We start from the raw sequence: 23,145 nt of genomic DNA, 5'->3' as shown, positions 1-23,145 counted from the left end.
GTGGGAAAAGTTTGGGGATGGCCTCTTCCTGTTCCAACATGGCTGACACCTGCACAAAGCAGGTCAATAAAGACATGGATGAGAGAGGTTGGTGTGGAGTCATGACCTCAAACTGATAGAACACCTTTGGGATGAATTAGAGGAGAACGAGGCCAGGCCTTCTAATCCAACATCAGTACCTGACCTCACAAATGTGGTAACTGCTGAGCAAAACCTCACTGACTGCGTTTCAAAATCCATACTTGCATACTATATATAGTATTTCCCAATACACAGTTTTATCAGATGAAGTATGCCAGAAATACGCAGATGTCCTACTACATCCGGTCATATTTTCTGGCCATTCTGACCGACAGTCCTTTGCAGAGTTATGTCATGTACATCATGGTGTTGACAACTCCTTTCCCAATACAGACTGCGGTGGTCAAAGGCACATTATTACGACTCCGTATGTCCCAGTCGTATGTTTGCTGCATGTAACAGTGAGTACTTTGTGAGGGCAGCTGCTGTTTGTACTCTACAGTCTTGTTTCAGGCCGTGTGGTTCAGGTGTCGAAGCTCCAACTCACCTTTCTCTGACTGTCCGGGCTGCTTGGCCTTCACCTTGTGGGTGTAGCATTTCTTCAGCGTCCTGGTGAAGCTGTCGGCATGGCAACAGAAAGGCGAGCCGCTATCGTTGACACAATCCTCCCAGAACTGCAGAAGATCCCTCGTTCTCTGGGCCTTCGGCAGGACTGAAGGAGAACAAAAGTCTTAGATTTATTTGATGCATTGATTCAGGCATCATCTCAGATCGTGTGTGAACAGGTTTTCCACTGACTGTCTCTAGCGGTGATGCTGTCAGTCTTCTCCAGCAGCAGGCAGCTCACTCTGTCCAGGACTTCAGCCTGCAGAGACACTTCCTGCAGCAGCTCCCTCCTGGACGGGGCGAAGTCGGTCGTCCTGATCATCTGAGGAGACATTAGTTTGATTTAGTAAAACAAACTGGAGGTTTGAGACTAAAAAGGGGCACGAACAGATTCCTAATAGCCTCCTAATTTCTGTGTTTTTTTTAGAATAACACACAAACTGGAAATCAGGCATTGGCCATGGCAATTTGAGATTGAATAACCCCGTAAAATGAGCAGGTACAAAAAAAGAAAAAGGTTTGACGTATTTTCTATAAAAATGTTATTCAGAATGAAATGTTAGATGTGAGGAACAAAGAAACACCTGATGTGGACAAACAGCTTGTGAATGTCTCGTACCTGCAGCAGGATGCAGCAGATGTCCAGGTGAGTCTCCAGAGCCTGGTCGAGACCCCAGTTCCCAGAAGTCAGCGGGGCGATGACGAGGTCTTCCTCAGAAGCTGATTGGCTGTCCTCAGAGAGGAGGCCGAGGCTCCTCAGAGTGCTCTGCTGGAACGAACTGATGCTGACGGAGGAAAATAAAAAGAGACGAGTTATTTTACAGCATTTCAACGCGCTGTGGACTGTTTCTGTCCGTCCGTCTGTCTCTCACCCGCTGTCTTTTAGTCTCAGGCTGCCCAAACAGGAAGTGTCGTCATCAGCATTGAAGTCATGTGACAGGAAGTCGAAGCTGCCGAGGACTTCCTCCACAGCCAGAGTCTCCTCTGATGAGGAGCTCTTCAACATGGAGAGGTCATTCTGGACGAGTAAAAACGCAAAAAGATCACTCACTATGTGTACATGTATAAAATGATCATTTTTATTTGTAGTGTTTTGAACAATTTGGTGTTAAATTACAGATAAACTAGTAAACCTACAGAAACAAAGTAATAATTTACATAACTATGACAAATGGGCCAAAAGCTGTTAATAAGGTCCAGAATATTAAGTAGCTCTTTTACAATATTTGACCACAGAATTAGATTTATATTATAATTAGTTTTATGTATTTTAATCAACGAAAAATTTTGTTTATTTACATATCATTTCTGTTATTTGGAAACAAAAACGTCTATACATTAAATGTTGACAATGGCATACAATTACAAAAACTACAGGTAAGTTTAAAAGTTTCTAACTGTACTTTTAAAAAACTGTTTATTGTCCAGATTTTCCCAGTTTTTGTTAAATTATGTCTGGTAAAATTGCCGAAAAGTATTATTGTACATGTTCATTGTAAAAAAACAAAACAAACCAACAAAAAACTACTGGATTTCAATCACAAAAAATAATATTGTGTAAATGTGTTATTTAAAAAGAAAAATTTGATTTATTAAGCAGTGAAATATTTTAATGTTTTGAGTGGTAATTTCCAAAATTTTCCCAGCATCATGAAATTACAAATATTAATCAGTAAAATCGCAGAAATTAGTATTAATTTACACATTAACTAATAATAAAAAAATTACAAAAACACACACAAAAAACAGCCAATACAGTTTTACTGAATTTAAATCATCCAAGAAAATCATTATTTTACAGATATTTGCTGTTATTTTCACAGTTTTTTTTTAATGTATCAGTATTCCACTGTTGCTGCCTGCTTTTCACAGATTTTTTTTTTTCTTTTTAGTACATAACTCCATACAGGTACCTTCAGTATTGTAGCCAGATGTAGGACCTGGTGGTCCAAAGCTCTCATCTCCTTGTCAGAGCAGCTCTTGTCCTGCAGACTTTTCTCCAGCTCTGCTACCAGAGCTCCCAGCCTGATGGCCTGAGCTCTCTGCTGGGCTCCACTGACCACCGGCCTCCCCGGAGCTGGATCAGCTGGAGGCGGTGAAGACAGAGATCCAGCTGGAGGCTGAGAGGATGGAACTGGGGCAGAATATGTCTGAGAGTCTGGAGAGTCCTGGAACGAATGTGAGAAAGACGCAGATTAACCTTCTGACCTCCAAGCATTTTGTGGTTGTTGTAGTGAGAATTTTGTCCATACCACCATTCTTCACATCATGATGCTGCCACCACCATGCTTCACATCGTGATGCTGCCACCACCATGCTTCACATCGTGATGCTGCCACCACCATGCTTCACATCGTGATGCTGCCACTACCATGCTTCACATCGTGATGCTGCCACCACCATGCTTCACATCGTGATGCTGCCACTACCATGCTTCACATCATGATGCTGCCACCACCGTGCTTCACATCGTGATGCTGCCACTACCATGCTTCACATCATGATGCTGCCACCACCGTGCTTCACATCATGATACTGCCACCATCATGCTTCACATCGTGATGCTGCCACCACCATGCTTCACATCATGATGCTGCCACCACCGTGCTTCACATCATGATACTGCCACCATCATGCTTCACATCATGATGCTGCCACCACCGTGCTTCACATCATGATGCTGCCACCACCGTGCTTGACATCATGATGCTGCCGCCACCGTGCTTCACATCATGATGCTGCCGCCACCGTGCTTCACATCATGATGCTGCCACCATCGTGCTTCACATCATGATGCTGCCGCCACCGTGCTTCACATCATGATGCTGCCACCACCGTGCTTCATATCATGATGCTGCCACCACCGTGCTTCACATTATGATGCTGCCACCACCAATTTTCAGTATTAATGGACATTATAAATATTAAAATTGGGCCAGTTTTCTTGTTGTCTTATTTTTGATAATTGTTTAAAAAAAAAAAAAAAAACACACATTATATTTTAACACCCAGACAGAAAAAAACTTGTTTGTTTGCAGCTGTTTGCTAATCAGGGCTTTAGCCTCTGGACCTTTTGCTTGATAAGACTTGATGGAATTTCAGTGCAATTTTGAGCTGAACTTTAATGTTTTTGATGCCTTCAGGGTTTCTTACCTGCACACTGACAGAGTCCTGACCCAGGATTGCACTTTGTTTCTCGGGTTCTGGTTCTGTGTTCTTTCTGAGGATGTCTGGAGTGCTGGATCTGATCAAGGCACAAAGATATGGTTCTTAGCTCATAAACAGTTCAAGAACATTCTAGTGTTTACATGCTTTGTTCTTTGAAAGCATTAAAACTGCAAACCAAACCAAACGTTGAGTACTCCTGAGAGGATCCTCACCTCTGTAAGGCCTGAAGGGATCCAGTTTTACTCTCCTCTGGTGAAGAAGGCGTCTCACCTCCCCACTCTTCTCCCTCCTTCTCCTTCTCCTGCATCCTCTTCCTCTCCTCCTGCTCCTCCAGAGATTCTTCCTCTCCCAGGGACAGCTGAGTCTGACTTCCCCCGAAACTGGTGCCTCGACTGGGGCTGGACGGGTAGCTGTGAGCCCTGGTCAGGCTGTGGAGGAAAGAATTTAGTTTGGAAAAGATTACAGGAAACTTGAGCGAGATGTTAAGATATGAACAGTAATAGTAGTACAGCAAATGCATCTACTGGTGAATGATAATAATAATATGCGTATAGCACCTTTTGACAACACATCTACAAAGTGCTTTACAATTTAAAAAAAAAAAAGGTAAATTAAACTGGTAACTAAAGACTACCGTCCCTGTAGCTCTGCTGTATATAACCTTTGTTACTTACTTCGGTGTGTTGGGGCTCTGAGGGCTGTTGCTGGAAGCGATGGAGGTGTGCGACGGGTTGGACAGGTAGCTGAGCAGTGAAACTCCTCCTCTGTTGTGGCGACTTTTAGACACCAGAGATGGTAACGAACCTTCTCGATCCTGTAGCTCTCGAACCATCGACTGAAGAGAAACCAACATAACAAATGTTAGAGGCTTTAACTGATGTTTTTTTAGACAAAGTCTTGATGTAGCGCCAATAAAGCATTTGGATTTTGAAAAAAATGAGGCAATAAACATCACGATCAAGATGTGCTTGATTGGTTCCCATGTTTTGGGCCTGAAACTTGCAGTTTCACACACATGACCCAAGAAATAAAACCTGAGCAATCAAAACGGATCAAATTCAAGAATGCAGAATGGAAATCTGTGGAAGAATCCTCCGACACCAAATATGGCGGCTGTAAAACATATGTCCCACCTCCTCTTTAAAACAGCCAATAATCTGCTGAACTGCTTCACACCATGATGCTGCCACCACCACCGTGTTTCACATTATGATGCTACCACCACCATGCCCCACGTCACGATGCTGCCACCACCAATGCTTCACATCATGATGCTACCGTCAACTGGGAAATATCCAGCCAATCCTGTGGCGTCATGAAACTCAGTGCACTAGTAGTAAAAGTGTAATCCACTTATAACAACTGGATAACCACTTTTTAGAACTTATTTTGCTGCAAAGCAACTAAACGTTTGAAATGTTTTTTATTTAAATTTGATGTGCAATTCAGTTTGTAGGTCCCTCTGTCCATTAAAAATACAATTATGTCTCTCTCTCCTTTTATTTTGAAAGGGACCAAGTCTCCTTAGCCCAAAATAACTGACTAGAGGTGATGCCACGATGGTGAGATTTGGTCTAGAATGTCTAAAAACAAAACAAAAAAAAATGTACACACGTGGACAAAATTGTTGGTACCCCTCGGTTAATGAAAGAAAAACTCACAATGGTCACAGAAATAATTTGAATCTGATAAAAGTAATAATAAATAAAAATTCTATGAAAATTAACCAATGAAAATCAGACAATGCTTTTGAACCGTGGTTCAACAGAATTATTTTTAAAAATAAACCCATGAAACAGGCCTGGATAAAAACGATGGTACCCTTAACTTAATATTTTGTTGCAGAACCTTTTGAGGCAATCACTGCAATCAAACTATTTCTATAACTGTCAGTGAGACTTCTGCACCTCTCAGCAGGTATTCTGGTCCACTCCTCATCAGCAGACTGCTCCAGTTGTCTCAGGTTTGAAGGGTTCCTTCTCCAGACACCATGTTTCAGCTCCTTCCACAGATGTTCAATAGGATTTAGATCAGGGCTCATAGAGGCCACTTCAGAATAGTCCAATGTTTTCCTCTTAGCCATTCTTGGCTGTTTTTAGCTGTGTGTTTTGGTTCATTATCCTGTTGCAAGACCCATGACCTGCGACTGAGACCAAGCTTTCTAACACTGGGCAGCACATTTCTCTCTAGAATACCTTGATAGTCATGAGATTTCATTGTACCTGCACAGATTCAAGACACCCTGTGCCAGATGCAGCAAAGCAGCCCCAGAACATAACAGAGCCTCCTCCATGTTTCACAGTAGGGACAGTGTTCTTTTCTTCATATGCTTCATTTTTCTGTGAACATAGAGCCGATGCGCCAAAAAGTTCCAGTTTTGTCTTGTCTGTCCATAGTACATTCTCCCAGAAGCTTTGTGGCTTGTCAACATGCAGTTTGGCAAATTCCAGTCTGGCTTTTTTATGATTTGTTTTCAACAGTGGTGTCCTCCTTGGTCGTCTGCTTGGAGCTGCTTGGAGATGGTCTTATAGCTTTTACCTTTAACATGTTTGTCTATAATTTTCTTTCTAATCTCCTGAGACAACTCTCTCCTTCACTTCCTCTGGTCCATGTTTAGTGTGGTACACACCATGTCACCAAACAGCACAGTGACTACTGTAACCCTATAAATAGGCCGACTGACTGATTACAAGTTTGTAGACACCTGTGATGCTAATTAGAGGACACACCTTGATTGAACATGTCCCTATGGTCACATTATTTTCAGTCTTTTCTAGGGGTACCATCATTTTTGTCCAAGCCTGTTTCATGAGTTTATTTTTTAAAATAATTCTGTTGAACCACGGTTCAAAAGCAATTTTGAACCGTGATTTTCAAGTAATTATTATTACTTTTGTCAGATTCAAATTATTTCTGTGACCATTGTGGGTTTTTCTTTCATTAACCGAGGGGTACCAACAATTTTATCCACATGTGTATATATAAAAAATAGATCCAGTCCTGTTACTCGTACATGTGCATCATATTACAGCTCTGTTTGGTATCCGGACAGAAACCTTAGATGTTGTACCTGGAATCTGCTGCCAGTTTAAGGTCACAGTCTTAAATACTCCTATCCCCACTGGGACCACTGTGTCCTTCACCTTCCACATCTGTTTCAGGTGTTCCTGGAACTTCTTGATCTTCTCTGCTCTTACTTCCTGGTCTTACTGTCAGCTGAGACCATCAGATCTATAACAACTTCCCTCCTCTGCTTCTTGTCAGCCGCCACAGTGTCATCGTGGATCTTGAACTCTGCAATTTTCCCACCAGTTTTAGTCGGTACAGATGTTCCTGGACACCGTATGAGGCCTCTAATTGTACGCTGCAACTGTGTGTGTGTAAATGACTTTTAAACATTTAACTGTCATTTTTAAACAATTTAAATGTTGACTGTAAAAGAGACAGGCCGAAAATTACGAATAACGTCCACATCAAAAATCTATATTTCTACAAATAGTAATTTGTTTTTTATCAATGTTTGACTGTAAAATTATTATTTTTTTACTGTGAGTCTGTTGAATGTTCTGTGGTCAAAAGCATCCCATCGTGTTTTTTTTTTAATATCACTGAAACAAATATCACTGAAACAAATATATATATATATATATATATATATATATATATATATATATATTTTTTTTTTTAACAGTTTCTGAATATTACAATATTTTACCATTTTGTCTCATCATTTTTTTAAATTTTATTTACTGCCAGAATTTTCTTTTTGTTGATTCAAAACAAATTACACCATTTTGAAAAGCAGTAAAATGACAACAATTCCAACACAAGTACTGTACAGATGTTTTTACAGTGTGGAGGAGGATCTCTACAATATTCACACCACAGGTTTGTTTAAAAAACCGTCTTCTTTGCTTAACTACAACTGAATGCATGCAGTATTTTTCTCTCCATGTGTGTGTGTCTGTATGGGTGTGTGTTCATGTACTCACTATGAAGTACTTCTCGGTGAAGGACGGAGTACTCGGCGCCGTCCAGCTGTAGACTGAACTCTTTCTGCTCGACACCGACTGTTTGCTGACGGACAGCGGCCTCATTTTCTCAGAGCTGTCGAAGGGACTGCAGGAGACGACACAAAATACACGTTAAACACATACATATCCACGCACAAACACACAGAATACTACTTCTTCCATTTGACTAGGTTTTCTTGGTTATTAGCTACCTGTCTGCTGAGTGAATTTCCAGACTTTTATAAGGTTTTATGCTTTTCAACATGAGGAAAATTCCTTTTTCCTTTCCTCATTTAGCATTTAGCTTTGTGAGAAAGCAGGAGTTGGTGCATGGACTCTGCAAACTGATGGATTTTGTGTTTTTGTGGAATACATTGGTGTAAATCCAGCGACCTCTGAACTTGTTGTCATTAAATTAATTATCAATGGGTAAATTGGAATGTTTTTTTTAAATTAAAGTGACATTTTGGTCTTTAGGGAGTCGTGACTTTTGAGCGGGAGGTTTTCAGATCATGAAAACTCTTTTTATACCATGCAGCTTTACATCAGTTTGAGCTATCAACAAAGAAAGTTTCATCTTTTTTGGCTGCCTTCAGCTGTGTTTTTGTGTTTCCTGAGCCAATTTTCTCACAGAATGTTATATGCAGCAGAAAACTGGTGCAAACACTGGTATACAAATTTTTGGAAATTGTTTCCGAGTTAAAATTGGCTCAGTCTTACATACTTTGATAAGATGAAGTGGAAAACAAATGATAAAGCTGATGATTGGCTAATGTTTATAAGATGTTTAATGACAAAGTTTTACTATGTACATAAATCTTGCGTTTGAAAGAAAACTTGTATCTGAAGTGTCCAGGTGCTACCCTGGCAAGGATTAAACAGAAGAAGTCATGACTTATTGTAACTAAATGTATTAGGGAAATACAAACTGAAACAACACCTAAAATATCACTTGAAACAACAGTTATTCAGTATGAACATGGCGTTTTTTTGGCTTGTTACTTGTACACGGCATCGGGGTCATCCTAACCCTACTCTTGGACAGTTCCAAATCCCTGACCAGATCATTTAGTTCATCCTGTCATATGAGATGTGCTTCAGCAGAGGGGTATGGTGGCCTGAAGTCTGGGTCAGCTGATGTTGATGCCACAACAGGAGCAGTGTCCTGGTCTTAATCTTGTTCATCATCTGAGTCTAGTGAGAAGGAATCTGGAGGATCAGGACCTGCTAGTTCTTCTCCATGAGGTACAGGGTGAAGAGCTGATGGAATATTTGGATACTGCAGTCTATTTTTTCTTTCTTGATATTCCTTTTGCAACTGGGGGAACCATACAAAAATAGCAGTCACTGTTGGTTCTCACCAAATCATTGGAACTGCAGAAGGCATAGATTTTCTTTTTTTTGTGGAGCCACCGATGAAGATTAGTTGCGCATGTGTTACAACAATATGGGGCCCAATTCTTGTCCTGATCCCCTATATTGCATCCAAAATAAAGATCCATCCATCCATTATCTATACACCACTTAATCCTCATTAGGGTCATGGGGGGCTGGACTCTTTCCCAGCTGGAGTGAAGACAGGAGACACCTGGACAGGTCGCCAGTCTATCACAGGGCTACACATAGAGACAAACAATCACATTCACACCTACGGACAGTTTCGAATAATCAGTTAACTTCAGAATGTTTTTCGACGAGCTGCACAGTGATGTAGTGGTTAGCACTTTTGCTTTTACAGCCAGAAGATCCTCGGTTCACGTTCCGTCCTTCCCAGGATCTTTCTGCATGGAGTTTGCATGTTCTCCCTGTGCATGCGTGGGTTTTCTCCGGGTTCTCCGGCTTCCTCCCACAGTCCAAAAATATGCTGAAGTTAATATGTAACTCTAAATTTTCCGTAGGTGTGAATGTGACTGTTTGTCTCTATGTGTAGTCCTGTGATAGACTGGTGACCTGTCCAGGTGTCCCCTGTCTTCACCCTAAGTCAGCTGGGATAGACTCCAACCCCCCATGACCCTAATGAGGATTAAGCGGTGTATAGATAATGGATGGATGGATGGTTTTGGACTGTGGGAGGAAGCCGGAGTACCCAGAGAAAACCAACATATACACAGGGAGAAAATGCAGACTCCATGCAGAAACATTCCTGGAAGGCCACAACATGAACTGGGGATCTTCTAGCTGCAAGGTGAAAGTGCTAAACATCAAGCCACTATGCAGCCCCAAAATAAAGATGATATGCCTTTTTCACAACAGCAATTATGCTGCACTTTTGTGATGCAAAGGGTAACCTCACCACAAATATAATTCAATTCAATTTTATTTATATAGCGCCAACTACAGGCCAAATTGTCTCAATATGCTTTACAGAACCTATATGTCTGAACCCCGCAGAGCAGCCCTAAGGCGACAGTGGCGAGAAAAAACTCCCTATATAACAGAAGTTATTTGCGTTGTTCACACAATTTCGAGGCATCTCTGGTTCCTCAGGTAAAAAATATGAGACACTTTGATAAAAGCATCACATACGGACAAAAGCTGCTACATAGGACTTAGATCGATGCTCGTCGTGGCTTATGAAATGTAACAGAGTGTATAGTATGTCAAAGAGGACATGTTCTATGAAAACACTAGCATAGATGAATATGTTCTACATTGCAGAAATGCTTTGAGTCACAACTTGTAGCTCAGACACATACAAATCCATTCAATTAATAATCTCCCCCTCATTACTGCGTATAGAATTTCAATATTTGACTTATTACTGGATCTTGATAACTTGAGCCCACCATCAATTTTGACTTATTTTTTCATTTTTAGTAACTGAAAGTAGGTAAAGTTAAACTACTTTTACTCTGGAAGCATTTTGCTTGTAGACCAGTGAAATCAGTGATATGTGAAATGGTATATTTTGTGTATTTTGCGTGTTTTCACGACTGCAGGAGTCTTTGTTTGTGCTTTCTGAGTACGATTCTGGCAGCTTCGTGCACGGCGTGATTTGTTTCCCATCTCACCGGGGAGAATCTCTGAACCGTTGTCCATCTGAAGCCTGAAATGTGATCCGCCACGGTGCAGAGGACGTTTACTGTGCGATGTTCACCCAGAATTCAGTCAGCTGCTCACTAACAGCTGGCTCAGGTTAGAGGTGCAGCGAACGAAGAAAACAACAGAATCTGTGTCGATGCCTGGCCATGTTTTACAGCTAAAAGTCGCCGTTTTACAAGGAAGCTGTTTGAAGATTACAATAAGGGAGTGGGAGAGATGAAAGAAACCAGCAGATGTTGGGTTTTCCAGCAGTAATTGTTTGTGTCGTCTCATATTTCTACCTTTTTCTGGAAGCAGAGGAAGGTTTCTGTGCAGCTGCTGCACTTGTCCTTCATGCGATTCATGTAATTTTGATACGGACAATGAAAAAAAGGCGCCACACTTCACTATCTGAGGTCAAGACCAAAGTTCAGGCAACTCTTTCCCATATTTTATGCGACAGATTTGATTTCCTGATGCAGCTGTCCACACCTATTCCCTCATCCAATCATCTAGTTATTCTTAGTTTTGTTTGGGTCGAGGGTTATTTAACTCTTACCTACAGACAAAAAGTCTTTTATCACTCTGTCCTTCACTGCCACAGGACTAATTTAGATGTTGACTTTTAATAACATCCACCTCAAAAATCTGCATTTTTACAAAAAGTAATTCTTTTATAATGTATCACCATATAAATACCATATAATATCACATTTAAATATAATTTTTGAATAATTCATTGTTATTTTTCTGATTTCACAGATTCGTCAAATTATAGATTATAACGAATAAAAATAATAGAAATAAGTGTTAATTTCCACAGTTACTGCAAAAGAAAAAGGCCAAAACTGAACATAATGACCACATTAAAAATCTGCATTTTTACAAATACTGATTTCTTTTGCAATATTTGACTGTAAAATTATGTTCTTATTGCATTTAATTCTGTAAAAAAAAACCCATACATAATTATCTTACAGATATAGGCAGTTAAATAAATTAGATAAAAATTTGTCATATTAATTTTTTAGATTGTTATTTTGCAGATTTCCCCTGCTTTTCTAATTTACAGATAATGTCTAGTAAAATCACAGGAAAAAAGTATTAGTGTATAAGTTAAAGAAAAAAGAACCTGTGAATAATGTCCATTTTTACAAATAGTAATCAATTCTAGATTACTTTGACTACATTTAAATGAGAAAAGAATATTATTTTACAGATACTTGGCGTTACTTTATTCAAATTTAAACATTTTCTTGTACTGTAACTGTAAAAACAGATTTTAACCGTAACATATTAATCTTTTAAATATTTTACAGATTTTCCCTGTTTTGTTAAATTACAGATAATATCTACTAAAATTACACATAACAAGCTGTGTGAATGTAAATTTTTTTAACAAGGTTGCAATGCAGTATATCTATTACTTTTACTATATTTAATTCAGTAAATATATATGTATAATATCTAGCAAAAATCACAAAAAATGTAAAAATGTACATGCTGAGTGTAAAGAAAAAAATTGTAAATAACATCTACGCTAAAAAAAATATTTTTACCAGTGGTCAAGTCACACTATTTCACCATTTTTAGATAAAAAATATCTTTATGGTGGTATTTTCAAAGTGTTCACTGTGAATCGAACAGTATTCCACCATTTTGTATCTTTTGATTTATTGTTATTTTTTACAGATTTTTTTCCTCCTAGACCTAGAGTACTTCATGTCATCCCATCCTTTGCCACATCATCAGTTAGTTTAATGCCAGTTTTCTGTTTCATGTCATTTGTTTTGTGTGTTTGAGGTGTACTTGTGTTTTCATACTTCCAGGTGACCTCCAGCTGCAGTTTGATGGTTCCCAGCTCGGTGATGTCCACCAGCATCAGCTGAGGCCTGGCCACAAAGAAGTCGGCGCTTGCACACGTCACCATGCCGACCAGCAGCCAACCCAAACCCTTCGCCTCCGTCACCTGGGAGACGGGATTCAGCAGGTTAGAAACACACAGATGTAAACCACATAGAATGGAATCATTGGCAAAATAATTTGAATTTTTTTGACAAGAACTTAGAAAAAAAGACTCCTTCATTCAAACTGAAAATCGACACAGTAAGCTACCTACATAGTAATGTCAGTTAAAGGTATAAGATGTAATGGAAAACACATCTTCTGATGTGATGATGCTGCCACCACCGTGCTTCACATCATGATGCTGCCACCACCATGCTTCCCATCATGATGCTGCCACCACCATGCTGCACACTAAGGACATTGTGTTTGCAATAGTGTGCAGTATTTGGTGTCCACTAAACATAACATCTAGTCTGCTGGACTAAAAGGCTCAATTTTGATCTCATTAGCCTTCTTCCGGTTGACATCAGTCTCCTGCATGCCTTGTGGTGAAGCCTCATTGAGCTTTTTCCTTTATAATTCTTTGTCTCCCATAAAGTGTTGACTAGTGATGAACAGACAACAACAGTCTCTCATATCTCAGCTGCAGAAGTCTGAAACTCCTTCAAAGTAGTCATATGTGACTTGGTGGCCTCCCTCACTAGTCTCTTTCTTGCTCAGTCACTCAGTTTTGAGGACAACCTGCTTTAAACAGATTTACTCATGTGCCAAATTCCTTCCATTTCTTAATGGGTTCTATCCAGGAGTACTGATTCAAATACCTGAGTAAAGTATGAATACCTCAGAACTGTAATCCAGTATAATACTTGAGTAAATATATCCATAACAGCAGAGAGGGAGGCATCACAAGTATTCTGGCTTTTACTAAAAGTGCTAATTGTCAGGAATGTGTGTGTGTGTGTGTATGTAAAACATGCACGTGTTAAGGTGTGTGTTTGTGTGCGTACGTGTGTGTTTATGTGTCGGTTTGTTCTATCACCTTGATGTCGAAGTTGTGGTGTATGTGAGGGAGGAAGACCATCTCCTCTTCATCCCACGACTGAGTGTCGTCCGACTCGATCCTCCCTCTGATCCTCCATCGCTGGCGACCCAAATGCACCAACACCTAAGCGTGTGACATCATCACAGAGGCATGACATCATCAGTCTCAGTCAGTGATGTCTTTATGGTGGAAAAAATGACCATGTGATGAAGGCTAAAGGGTCAGTTTTATAAAAGAATGTAAGATTTAGAGTTAAAAAGCTGCAAAAACCACAGCACTGTGTTTGTAATCTTATTCGATGCAGTATTTGTGTTGTGGTATTAGCTTTAAACTGCATCTGCAAAGTTATTTTAATGTCGACTCATCTTCTTCTTTAGTTAAATCTCATGAGAACAGAGTTCAACACAGTTTTTTTTGTGTTTAAATGGAGAAGTTCACCTCATACTGGTCTCCGGGGCAGAGCCGAGCGAAGCCGATCAGACCTGGAGGAAAAACACACATCAGACGTTAGAAGATGGCGTGTCGGTGAGAAACCTGAGAGCTGCTCGGGGAATGTTCAGACCTTTCATTTTGATGTGCAGCTCTCCGAGGAGGATTTCTAGCTCTCCTTCCATTGCCGACATGTCCTGCAGGGAGAAGAAAAAACTGAGTTAAAAAACAAAACAAGAGAACGGTTCCTATTTTCTATATGAAGTCAAGTCAGAGGATTGAACCAGAATTTTGAAGCCACAACATCCAGAATTTTAGTTCCTACTGCAAATATCAGTTTTACTGAAGGCTCCTCAAGTAAAATGCTGCACTGAAGTACAAGAAATCCTGTTCTTTCTCACTCTGCTACATTTATTTGATGGCTTTAGTCAGTAGTTGCTTTTCAGATTCATATTTTAACAAATTGTGCTTCACATCATGATGCTGCCACCTCCATGCTTCACTTCATGATGCTGCCACCTCCATGCTTCACTTCATGATGCTGCCACCTCCATGCTTCACTTCATGATGCTGCCACCTCCATGCTTCACTTCATGATGCTGCCACCTCCATTCTTCACATCATGATGCTGCCACCACCATGCTTCACATCATGATGCTGTCACCACCATGCTTCACTTCATGATGCTGCCACCTCCATTCTTCACATCATGATGCTGCCACCACCATTCTTCACATCATGATGCTGCCACCTCCATTCTTCACATCATGACGCTGCCACCACCATGCTTCACATCATGATGCTGTCACCACCATGCTTCACTTCATGATGCTGCCACCTCCATGCTTCACTTCATGATGCTGCCACTTCCATTCTTCACATCATGACGCTGCCACCACCATGCTTCACATCATGATGCTGTCACCACCATGCTTCACTTCATGATGCTGCCACCTCCATTCTTCACATCATGATGCTGCCACCACCATGCTTCACATCATGATGCTGTCACCACCATGCTTCACTTCATGATGCTGCCACCTCCATCCTTCACTTCATGATGCTGTCACTACCATGCTTCACTTCATGATGCTGCCACCTCCATTCTTCACATCATGATGCTGCCACCACCATGCTTCACTTCATGATGCTGTCACTACCATGCTTCACTTCATGATGCTGCCACCTCCATTCTTCACATCATGATGCTGCCACCACCATGCTTCACATCATGATGCTGTCACCACCATGCTTCACTTCATGATGCTGCCACCTCCATGCTTCACTTCATGATGCTGCCACCTCCATTCTTCACATCATGATGCTGCCACCTCCATTCTTCACATCATGATGCTGCCACCTCCATGCTTCACTTCATGATGCTGCCACCACCGTGCTTCACTTCATGATGCTGCCACCACTGTGCTTCACATTATGATTCAAGGACCAACGGAAAGTTGGAAAAACCCAACAGTTCTTTAGTTTTTACAGTTTCTAGCCCTCATAAATGGTGTAATTTTGGCAGTTTAAAAAACAAAACATGCCTTTGAAAGCTGCTGCCAGTTATTGGGGGTTCAGAGAATTAAAGAAATTATTTATTTTTACCAACATTTAACATGTTTTCACACTATATACTTTGAAAGTTTAATAAACAATATCTGTTTCATTAGTGTATATGAACGTACATTTACAAATTTTGATTTTAAGACATATTTGATATTACTGCAAATGTGTTAATTATATTGTCAGCCTTCACTTATCCACAGGAGACGTTATAGTTGACTTACAGCTACAAATAAAGCAGTTATTTAATGGTCACATACCAATATTAAATGCAAAATTGAGGATTATAGAAGTGTAAAATACTAAAATGTAATCGTCCTATGTTTTAAGTTGTGCTGGGGTAGTAGAAGGAGTTATAATTGAAAGAATTTTGTCTAAATAAAAAAAAATAAAGAAATGCCATGAATATGAATTTTGACTAAACAGCAGGAAACATTAGAGTCAAACAAATAATGTTGGAGCTCAAAACACAGTAATTCTTCCTGTTCTGGTTCAGTTCAGTCAGTCCAAGCTTCAAAAGTAAAATGAACGATTATTATTCTCCTCTGAAGCAATGAATTCCTGGCAAACAAAGTGATTTTACTACAAAGAGCAGCAGATGCAGCAGCATGTGTGGAACAGCTGACTGTGGGCTGATTTCTGCAGGAAGTCAAGCGGCACAAAGCAAAACTGAGAACCAAGAGGACGATTCACGAGTGTCAGAGAATTCTGTAACATCTATTAATGTTGTGTGTAAACATAGAGCAGAGTTGCATTAAAAAAAACTAAAAATATAACAGAAGAGGAGGAAGAAGAAGGAGTTAAAGTCTTTCTATTAAAATCGCCACACTGTTAGAAACAACTAAAATGGTGCAACATTAATTCTGCCTCTACAGCGAATTCATTTAAATCTCTACAAATTCCTCATTTCTATAAATGTGCCTCAATTTTTTCTGAGTTTCTGGAAATTATCAGAAGTTATCTTCTAGATTTTCATGTCACCACACTGCTGCCACAGATAGAATTTCCAAATTTGCAGTGTTTGTTGCACATTTTTACATGTAAAATCGCTTAGAATCCACATATGGACAAGACTTCAGTTTCAATTTAATTATGTTCCTCCAAGCGTACACTGTCAAGAACAATAAAATGAAATAAACCGTATAACCATTAAAATGAACCGAATACTGTAATGATCAAAACTGTAAATTAAAATGATGTCAAATATCTGTTAAATTTTTTTTTTCTACAGTCATGCAAATAAGTACTTTTTCTGTGATTTTATTTGATAAATTTTTTTTTTACTGTTTTTCTAAATTTAATATACAGAATTTCTTTCAAATTAGGGCATATATCTGTTAAACAATGTATGTTTTTCGATTTAAATACAGTAAAAAAATTTATTTTACAGTCAAATGTTGTAAAAGAACAGATGGCTAACTGCTTTGACTTGTTTTTTAGGGTTAACATTTTTTAATGTAATTTAACAGAACCGGGAAAATCCATAAAATAACAGCTAAAATGTGGTGTACAATTTTCAATACTTTCCTTTTAAACAATGGCAAATATCTGTAAAATATCTTTTTTTTTGCAGTCAACATGCAAACAAATAATTTTTTTTCTGGGAATTTATTTGATTACACAAAGTATTTACTGTTTTACTATATTTAATATACATAATTTCTCTCAAATTAATATATCTATTAGATTATATAGCTATTATATATATATATATATATATATATATATATATATATATATATATATATATATATATATATATATATATATATATATATATATACATATATATATGTATAAAATTTTATGTGTTATCGCTAATATTTTAATGTGTTTTTTTTACAGTTTTCATGTGTTTATGTTTTTTGTAAATTAAAAATTTTTAATGATTTTACTAGATATTATCAGTAATTTATTAGAACAGGGAAATCTGCCAAGGAACAGCTAAAATGTGATTTATAATTTTTTAAATGTGAAATATAGAATTTTGTTTTAAACAATGGTAGATATCTGTAAAATAATGCTTTTTGGATTATTTAAATATAATTTTTTTAAAGTAATTTTGTGATCAAACACTAATAAAAAGCAAACAAAAAATTACCATGTTAACATTTAATTTAAGACTTTTTCTGTGATTTCACTAGATATTATCTCTAATTTAATGAAACAGGAAAAATCTGTAAAATAACTAGACGTTTCGTAATTACAAACAAAAATGGTTAAAAAATTCTCTGTTTTTCATTTCAAGGAACCTGGTTTGTGCAGAAAACAGAACAACACATCCAAACACTGATTTAATCAGCACAGCTGCCATTTTTGATTTACTGTGTGACTCCTGGAGGGACCTTTGAGGGGAACTTTGGGGTCCAACAAGCTCAGAATCATGTGATGGAGCTGAAGACAGAGTGTGTGTGCTCCGAAGACAGACTTCTGAGTTACTGCTGGAGGTGATGACCTTTCTGTTAAAGACTTATTCTGGTTCATTACAGGCCTCCGTAAACAGAAACACCAGAAAACAGAATTAAGACCCACTAAGAAGCAGTGAAATAATGAAAACACTCCGATGAGAAGAAGCGAGGATTTAAGAAAGTGTCTCAGAATCAGAACAGACACACTGAGGACATGAATGAGTCCTTGGTCGTCTTTAATTGTCCTCATCTTGCGGCTGCAAACAGGAAAATCACTGTGGGACCATCATTTACATGCCAGAGCTTCATTTGGCAGCGTTATGAGGCGACTGTTGGCCGTCTGCTCTGAGCTGACGATGGATAAGTGGTAGTCGCTGTTGACCGGAGCACGTTTTAAATTACAGTTTATGGAGTCACTCTGGGAGGTTGGGAGGAGGAAGAAATATTCTGTATTTGAATTCACTAATCTATAGGTTTAATGTGCCACTTAGACAAACTAAAAAACACTGATCTGAATGAGAGTAAATCACAACTAAGATACCTAAAATACAGTCTGTGTTCTTCTTTTGCAATCATATTGTAGTCTGTGAGTATGGGGTTGTCATTAAAGCAGAACTATTTGTAAATGTGTATGGAGAGTTGTGCATCTGTATGTCAAGCTGTGTCCGTAGTGAGATTTGTAAATGTGTAAAAGAAATTGTAAATGTGTACTGAGATTTTTCAGTGCAAACTGAAATCTGCAAATGTCTTTTTAAAACTTGTATATCTATAATTAGACTTTCAAATGTGCAACAAATCTGCTAATCTGTGTTAAAATTTGTAAATGCGTACAAAGATTTGTAAATACATATAAAGACCCGTAAATGCGTACAAAGACCCGTAAATTCACGCAAAGGCCTGTAAATGTGTACAAAGACCCAAAAATGCACACAAAGACCTGTAAATGCGTACAAAGACCCATAAATGCGTACACAGACCTGCAAATGCATACAAATACCTGTATAAAGAACCGTAAATGCATACCAAGACCCGGAAATGCATACAAAGATTTGTAAATGCATACAAAAACCGTATAAAGAGCCGTAAATGCGTACAAAGATTTGTAAATACATACAAAGACCCGTAAATGCGTACAAAGACCCATACAGAGACCCGTAAATGTGTACACGGATCCATAAATGCGTACAAATACCTGTATAGAGAACCATAAATGCGTACCAAGACTCGTAAATGCATACAAAGATTTGTAAATGCGTACAAAGATTTGCAAACGCGTACAAAGACTCATACAAAGACCTGTAAATGCATACAAATACCTGTATCAAGAACCGTAAATGTATACAAAGACCAGTAAATGCATACAAAGATTTGTAAATGCGTACAAAGACTCGTAGAAAAACCCGTAAATGTGTACAAAGACCTGTAAATGCATTCAAAGACTCGTACAAAGACTCATGAATGTTTAAAAAGTCCCGTAAATGTGTACAAAGACCACAAAGACCCGTACAAAGACCTGTAAATGCGTACAAAGACCTGTAAATGCGTACAAGTCCTCATTTATAATATCTAAACTCACACTGACCTTCACATAGATACAAATGATGATGTTTAAATACCTGCAGACTGTGTCGGTGGTTGCGGCCGAGCTCCAGTAAACTTTCTCTGGACGCTCTGCTGGACGGCGACAGAGAAAAAGCTCTTTTCATGTTGACAGCACCTTGACACAACCTCCATTGGATGCAGTACGTCTCGTACAGCTCCTCCACCTGCAGGGACACGAAAATATCCATTTATTTCTATGTTTCTATGAAACTAAAGAATAACAATGATTTACAATATTTTTCTTATTATCAAGTCATATGAAAACATCAACAAACTCATCCTAATAAAAGCCGATATTGTTATAATGAAGACTCTCACACAAACGTTTTAGCCCTTTTATCAGTCTGTAGAGCAAAAAAGTTCAGAAAAGAAGTTGTTTAATGGTTTTTGGATAACAATGGAGCTCTATGATGCTAAATCATGCTTTGGTCACACATTTATTCAATCTCACTCAGATTAAAGCCTCTTATGATTGAAAACATTTGAGACAAATACATGGAATAAAAGAAATAGATCGGTTTAGTGTTTCTCAGACAGTTCAACCTTCATCTTTTAGCAAACCTGAGAAAAGCTGCTTCCACATGTTAAGATTATTTCAAAATCTTATTTTACCATTCTTTTCCTCAAATTCTCAAATCTATACCAAAGAAATCTCCAAATATTCCTCAGATGTTTGGCAAACAATCACATTCATGGATCAGCATCTCCTCAACCTTAAAAAACCATGTAAAAAAAAAAAAAAAAAAAATCAAAACAGCACTATTTTACCTTGCTGATTTGAAATTCTAATCGTCGTATGTATCTCTCCAGTGCTCTGATCTCCTGTGAAAAACAAAAAATATGATGAGGTTTAGTGTCTAAATGATCTTTTTTTTTTTTTTTTTTTTTTATAAATTACCATTACAGATCCATATTGAAGCTCTTAAATATGTTTAGTTTGATTGGAAATGATGCAGTTTACCTTCTCCAGGTCATAGAGAAAAGCCTGGAAATAGAGAGAAGGCAACATTACTCAGACTGTATATTGCACTTTATGCAATCGTACTGAAACGCACGCACTTTCTCTCCTCACCAATCTGGAATTCCTTTTGGTTTCTCTCTGCTGTGAAGACAAAAAGTCCATCTCAGCCTGGTGACCCTCCAGATACTCACTGCAGAGAATCACATCAGTGTAAAAAAAATAGAACATTTGAAGCAGACGAAAAGTTTACCTGCCAGAGGAGTAAAGTCGGCTCATGAATATTAAACATAAATGGTGGTAGAAAGTAATAATGCAAATACACTTACAAAAGTACTGCACAATTTTTAGATCCATGCTGTGCATTTTCTGTTTCTTTATGTGAAAATATCTCATGTTTTACTCCATCACATTCATTTGACAGCTACAGATACCAGTTATATACATGACAAATGATTTAAAGATTAAACCAGTGGTTCCTAAACTTTTTGGGTTTTTTTTTCTGATTACAAAACATAATATCTAGAGGAGAGACTTGTTATGCTTTTAAGAGTTATTAGCAGTTAAAGCAAGGAGACATTGGTCTAAACTAGTCAAAGGGTTCAATTAAAATAATAGTTTACACCTTAAAGATGTAAAATTATACAATTATCCTTTAAAAGAAGAACAAAAAAGGAGAGAAAAGTGCAAAAAATGCATATAGATTTGTGTGTTATTTTCCTTAATCAGCTCATGACCCCCCAGATTAATCTTGTGTCCCTGTTTAGGGGCCCAACCTCTAGATTGGGAACCACTGGACTAAAATACTGAACGTAAAGCTCTTGAAACTTGCATCTACAGCAATCAACTGACCAATAAAACAACATCTTTGCCATTTTCTGCTGAATGTACACGAGAACTTCTGATAAATTTTGCTGATAATACTTGCAGTGATGTATTTTACGTCACTACTTTTACTTTATCACAGTTACTATACATCATTTTGCAGTAGAATACCTGGATATAAAGATGCTATACGTACTTGAGTCCTTTGCGTAGAGCCTGGAAAACCCTGTCGACCTGCTCCGGCTGCATGGACCAGATAGTTCCTGAACCTCTGCGGGGGGAGAGGTGCATCCTGGGAGATTTACCTCCGGTCGAGGCTTTGGAGCGAAGAGAGTTACGAGCAGAGGGCGGCCTAAAAACAGAGACACAGCGTAGAACAGAAGTCAGGACATCCCGGTCTAATATCAACTGATTCAGAATTACATCAGCTCTCAAGAACTTTCTCAGTTTTGGGCTGTATGGGCGGTATCTATGTCTGCATCATGGCTCAACATGGAAAAGAGTTACTAGAAAAATACAATTGTGAGACTTTAAAAACATAGGAAAGGACACAAGAAGATCAGTGAGCAGCTAAACATCAGTGAACCACAGAGTCAGCAGTAATCAGGAGGTATAGAAGGAGTCATAGTTCCACTAATCATGGCTGCAGTGGTCGTCCTCCTAAAATGACTCCACAGACGCTGAACTACTTTCAATCAATCAAAATTTATTTATAGAGCACTTCACAACAACATAAAAGAAGACCAAAGTGCTTTCCATCAGCATGATAAAACAAAACAATACAATTTGGTTACTATAACACCATAAAACCAAAACGCAATACAGATGAATCGGTAACATTTAAATGGGGCATTTTGGGACAACATGAAAATACAACAGTCTTGGAGTCAAAGGCATGTCTGAATAGAAGGGTTTTCAGTCTGGACTTAAAAAGCGACAGGTCGGTGATAACATGAAGCTCCAGTGGGAGTGTGTTCCAGAGTCTCGGAGCAGCAACAGCAAAAGAACGATCACCCACTGCTTGCACCGGGACCTGGGCACGTCCAGCACCATGAGTGGACGACCAGAGGGCTCTGCTTGGGCGGTGGATGGTTAAAAGCTCAGATAAATACAATGGAGCAAGGCCATGAAGAACTTTAAAAATAAATGTTAAAATTTTAAGCTCAATGCAATGATGGACCGGGAGCCAATGGAGGGTGGAGAGGATGGGGGTGATGTACTGTGTCTTTCAGACACTTCAGAACATCAACCTCTGTGGACGGCATTCAGAAAACTATTTTTAGCTGCTGTTGGTACAAAACTGCTTGATTAAAGTTAGCTAAAGAACATGAAGATAAGCCTGATGAATGTTGGGAGAACATTCTTTGGTCAGATGAAGATAAATTAGTTGGGCTCAGATTTAGTCCAACATGTTTGGTGTGATGCTCACCAGGATGACCACAGTGAATGCATAGTTCTGACAGTGAAGCACGGAGGTGGAAGTGTGATGAGGTTGCATGAGTGCAAAAGGTGTTGAGGAGATGAAACTTATAGATGAATGTTTGTTAATAAACCAAAATACTGGCTGACAAGATGACTCCTTGTCTGTAGAAGATTGAAGAAGAGGAATATTCCAGCATGAGAACCATCCAAAGAACTAAA

General features: G+C 38.7%; 1 protein-coding gene across 3 annotated transcripts in view; it reads right to left on the bottom strand.

The window, feature by feature from the left end:
• The window catches only part of ripor3 (RIPOR family member 3), a 100,881-nt gene that overhangs the window by 16,102 nt on the left and 61,634 nt on the right, over positions 1-23,145 (bottom strand). For all 3 annotated transcript variants that reach the window (XM_055010637.1, XM_055010635.1, XM_055010636.1), the window contains 18 exons: positions 21,701-21,856; positions 20,794-20,872; positions 20,683-20,706; positions 20,490-20,543; positions 19,736-19,885; positions 14,282-14,345; positions 14,158-14,201; positions 13,717-13,842; positions 12,653-12,798; positions 7,788-7,914; positions 4,470-4,630; positions 4,008-4,223; positions 3,781-3,871; positions 2,541-2,795; positions 1,500-1,645; positions 1,247-1,412; positions 820-949; positions 569-733 (listed from right to left, as the gene is read on the bottom strand). In XM_055010637.1, the coding sequence (XP_054866612.1) occupies positions 569-733; positions 820-949; positions 1,247-1,412; positions 1,500-1,645; positions 2,541-2,795; positions 3,781-3,871; positions 4,008-4,223; positions 4,470-4,630; positions 7,788-7,914; positions 12,653-12,798; positions 13,717-13,842; positions 14,158-14,201; positions 14,282-14,345; positions 19,736-19,885; positions 20,490-20,543; positions 20,683-20,706; positions 20,794-20,872; positions 21,701-21,856 (2,300 nt within the window). The remainder of the gene's footprint in view (positions 1-568; positions 734-819; positions 950-1,246; positions 1,413-1,499; positions 1,646-2,540; positions 2,796-3,780; positions 3,872-4,007; positions 4,224-4,469; positions 4,631-7,787; positions 7,915-12,652; positions 12,799-13,716; positions 13,843-14,157; positions 14,202-14,281; positions 14,346-19,735; positions 19,886-20,489; positions 20,544-20,682; positions 20,707-20,793; positions 20,873-21,700; positions 21,857-23,145) is intronic.

The sequence above is a fragment of the Amphiprion ocellaris genome, chromosome 5 (assembly GCF_022539595.1).
Source record: "Amphiprion ocellaris isolate individual 3 ecotype Okinawa chromosome 5, ASM2253959v1, whole genome shotgun sequence".
NCBI classification, from domain to species: domain Eukaryota; kingdom Metazoa; phylum Chordata; class Actinopteri; family Pomacentridae; genus Amphiprion; species Amphiprion ocellaris.
Note: the sequence above shows the minus strand (reverse complement) of the source record. Positions and strands in the feature narration are given on the sequence as shown.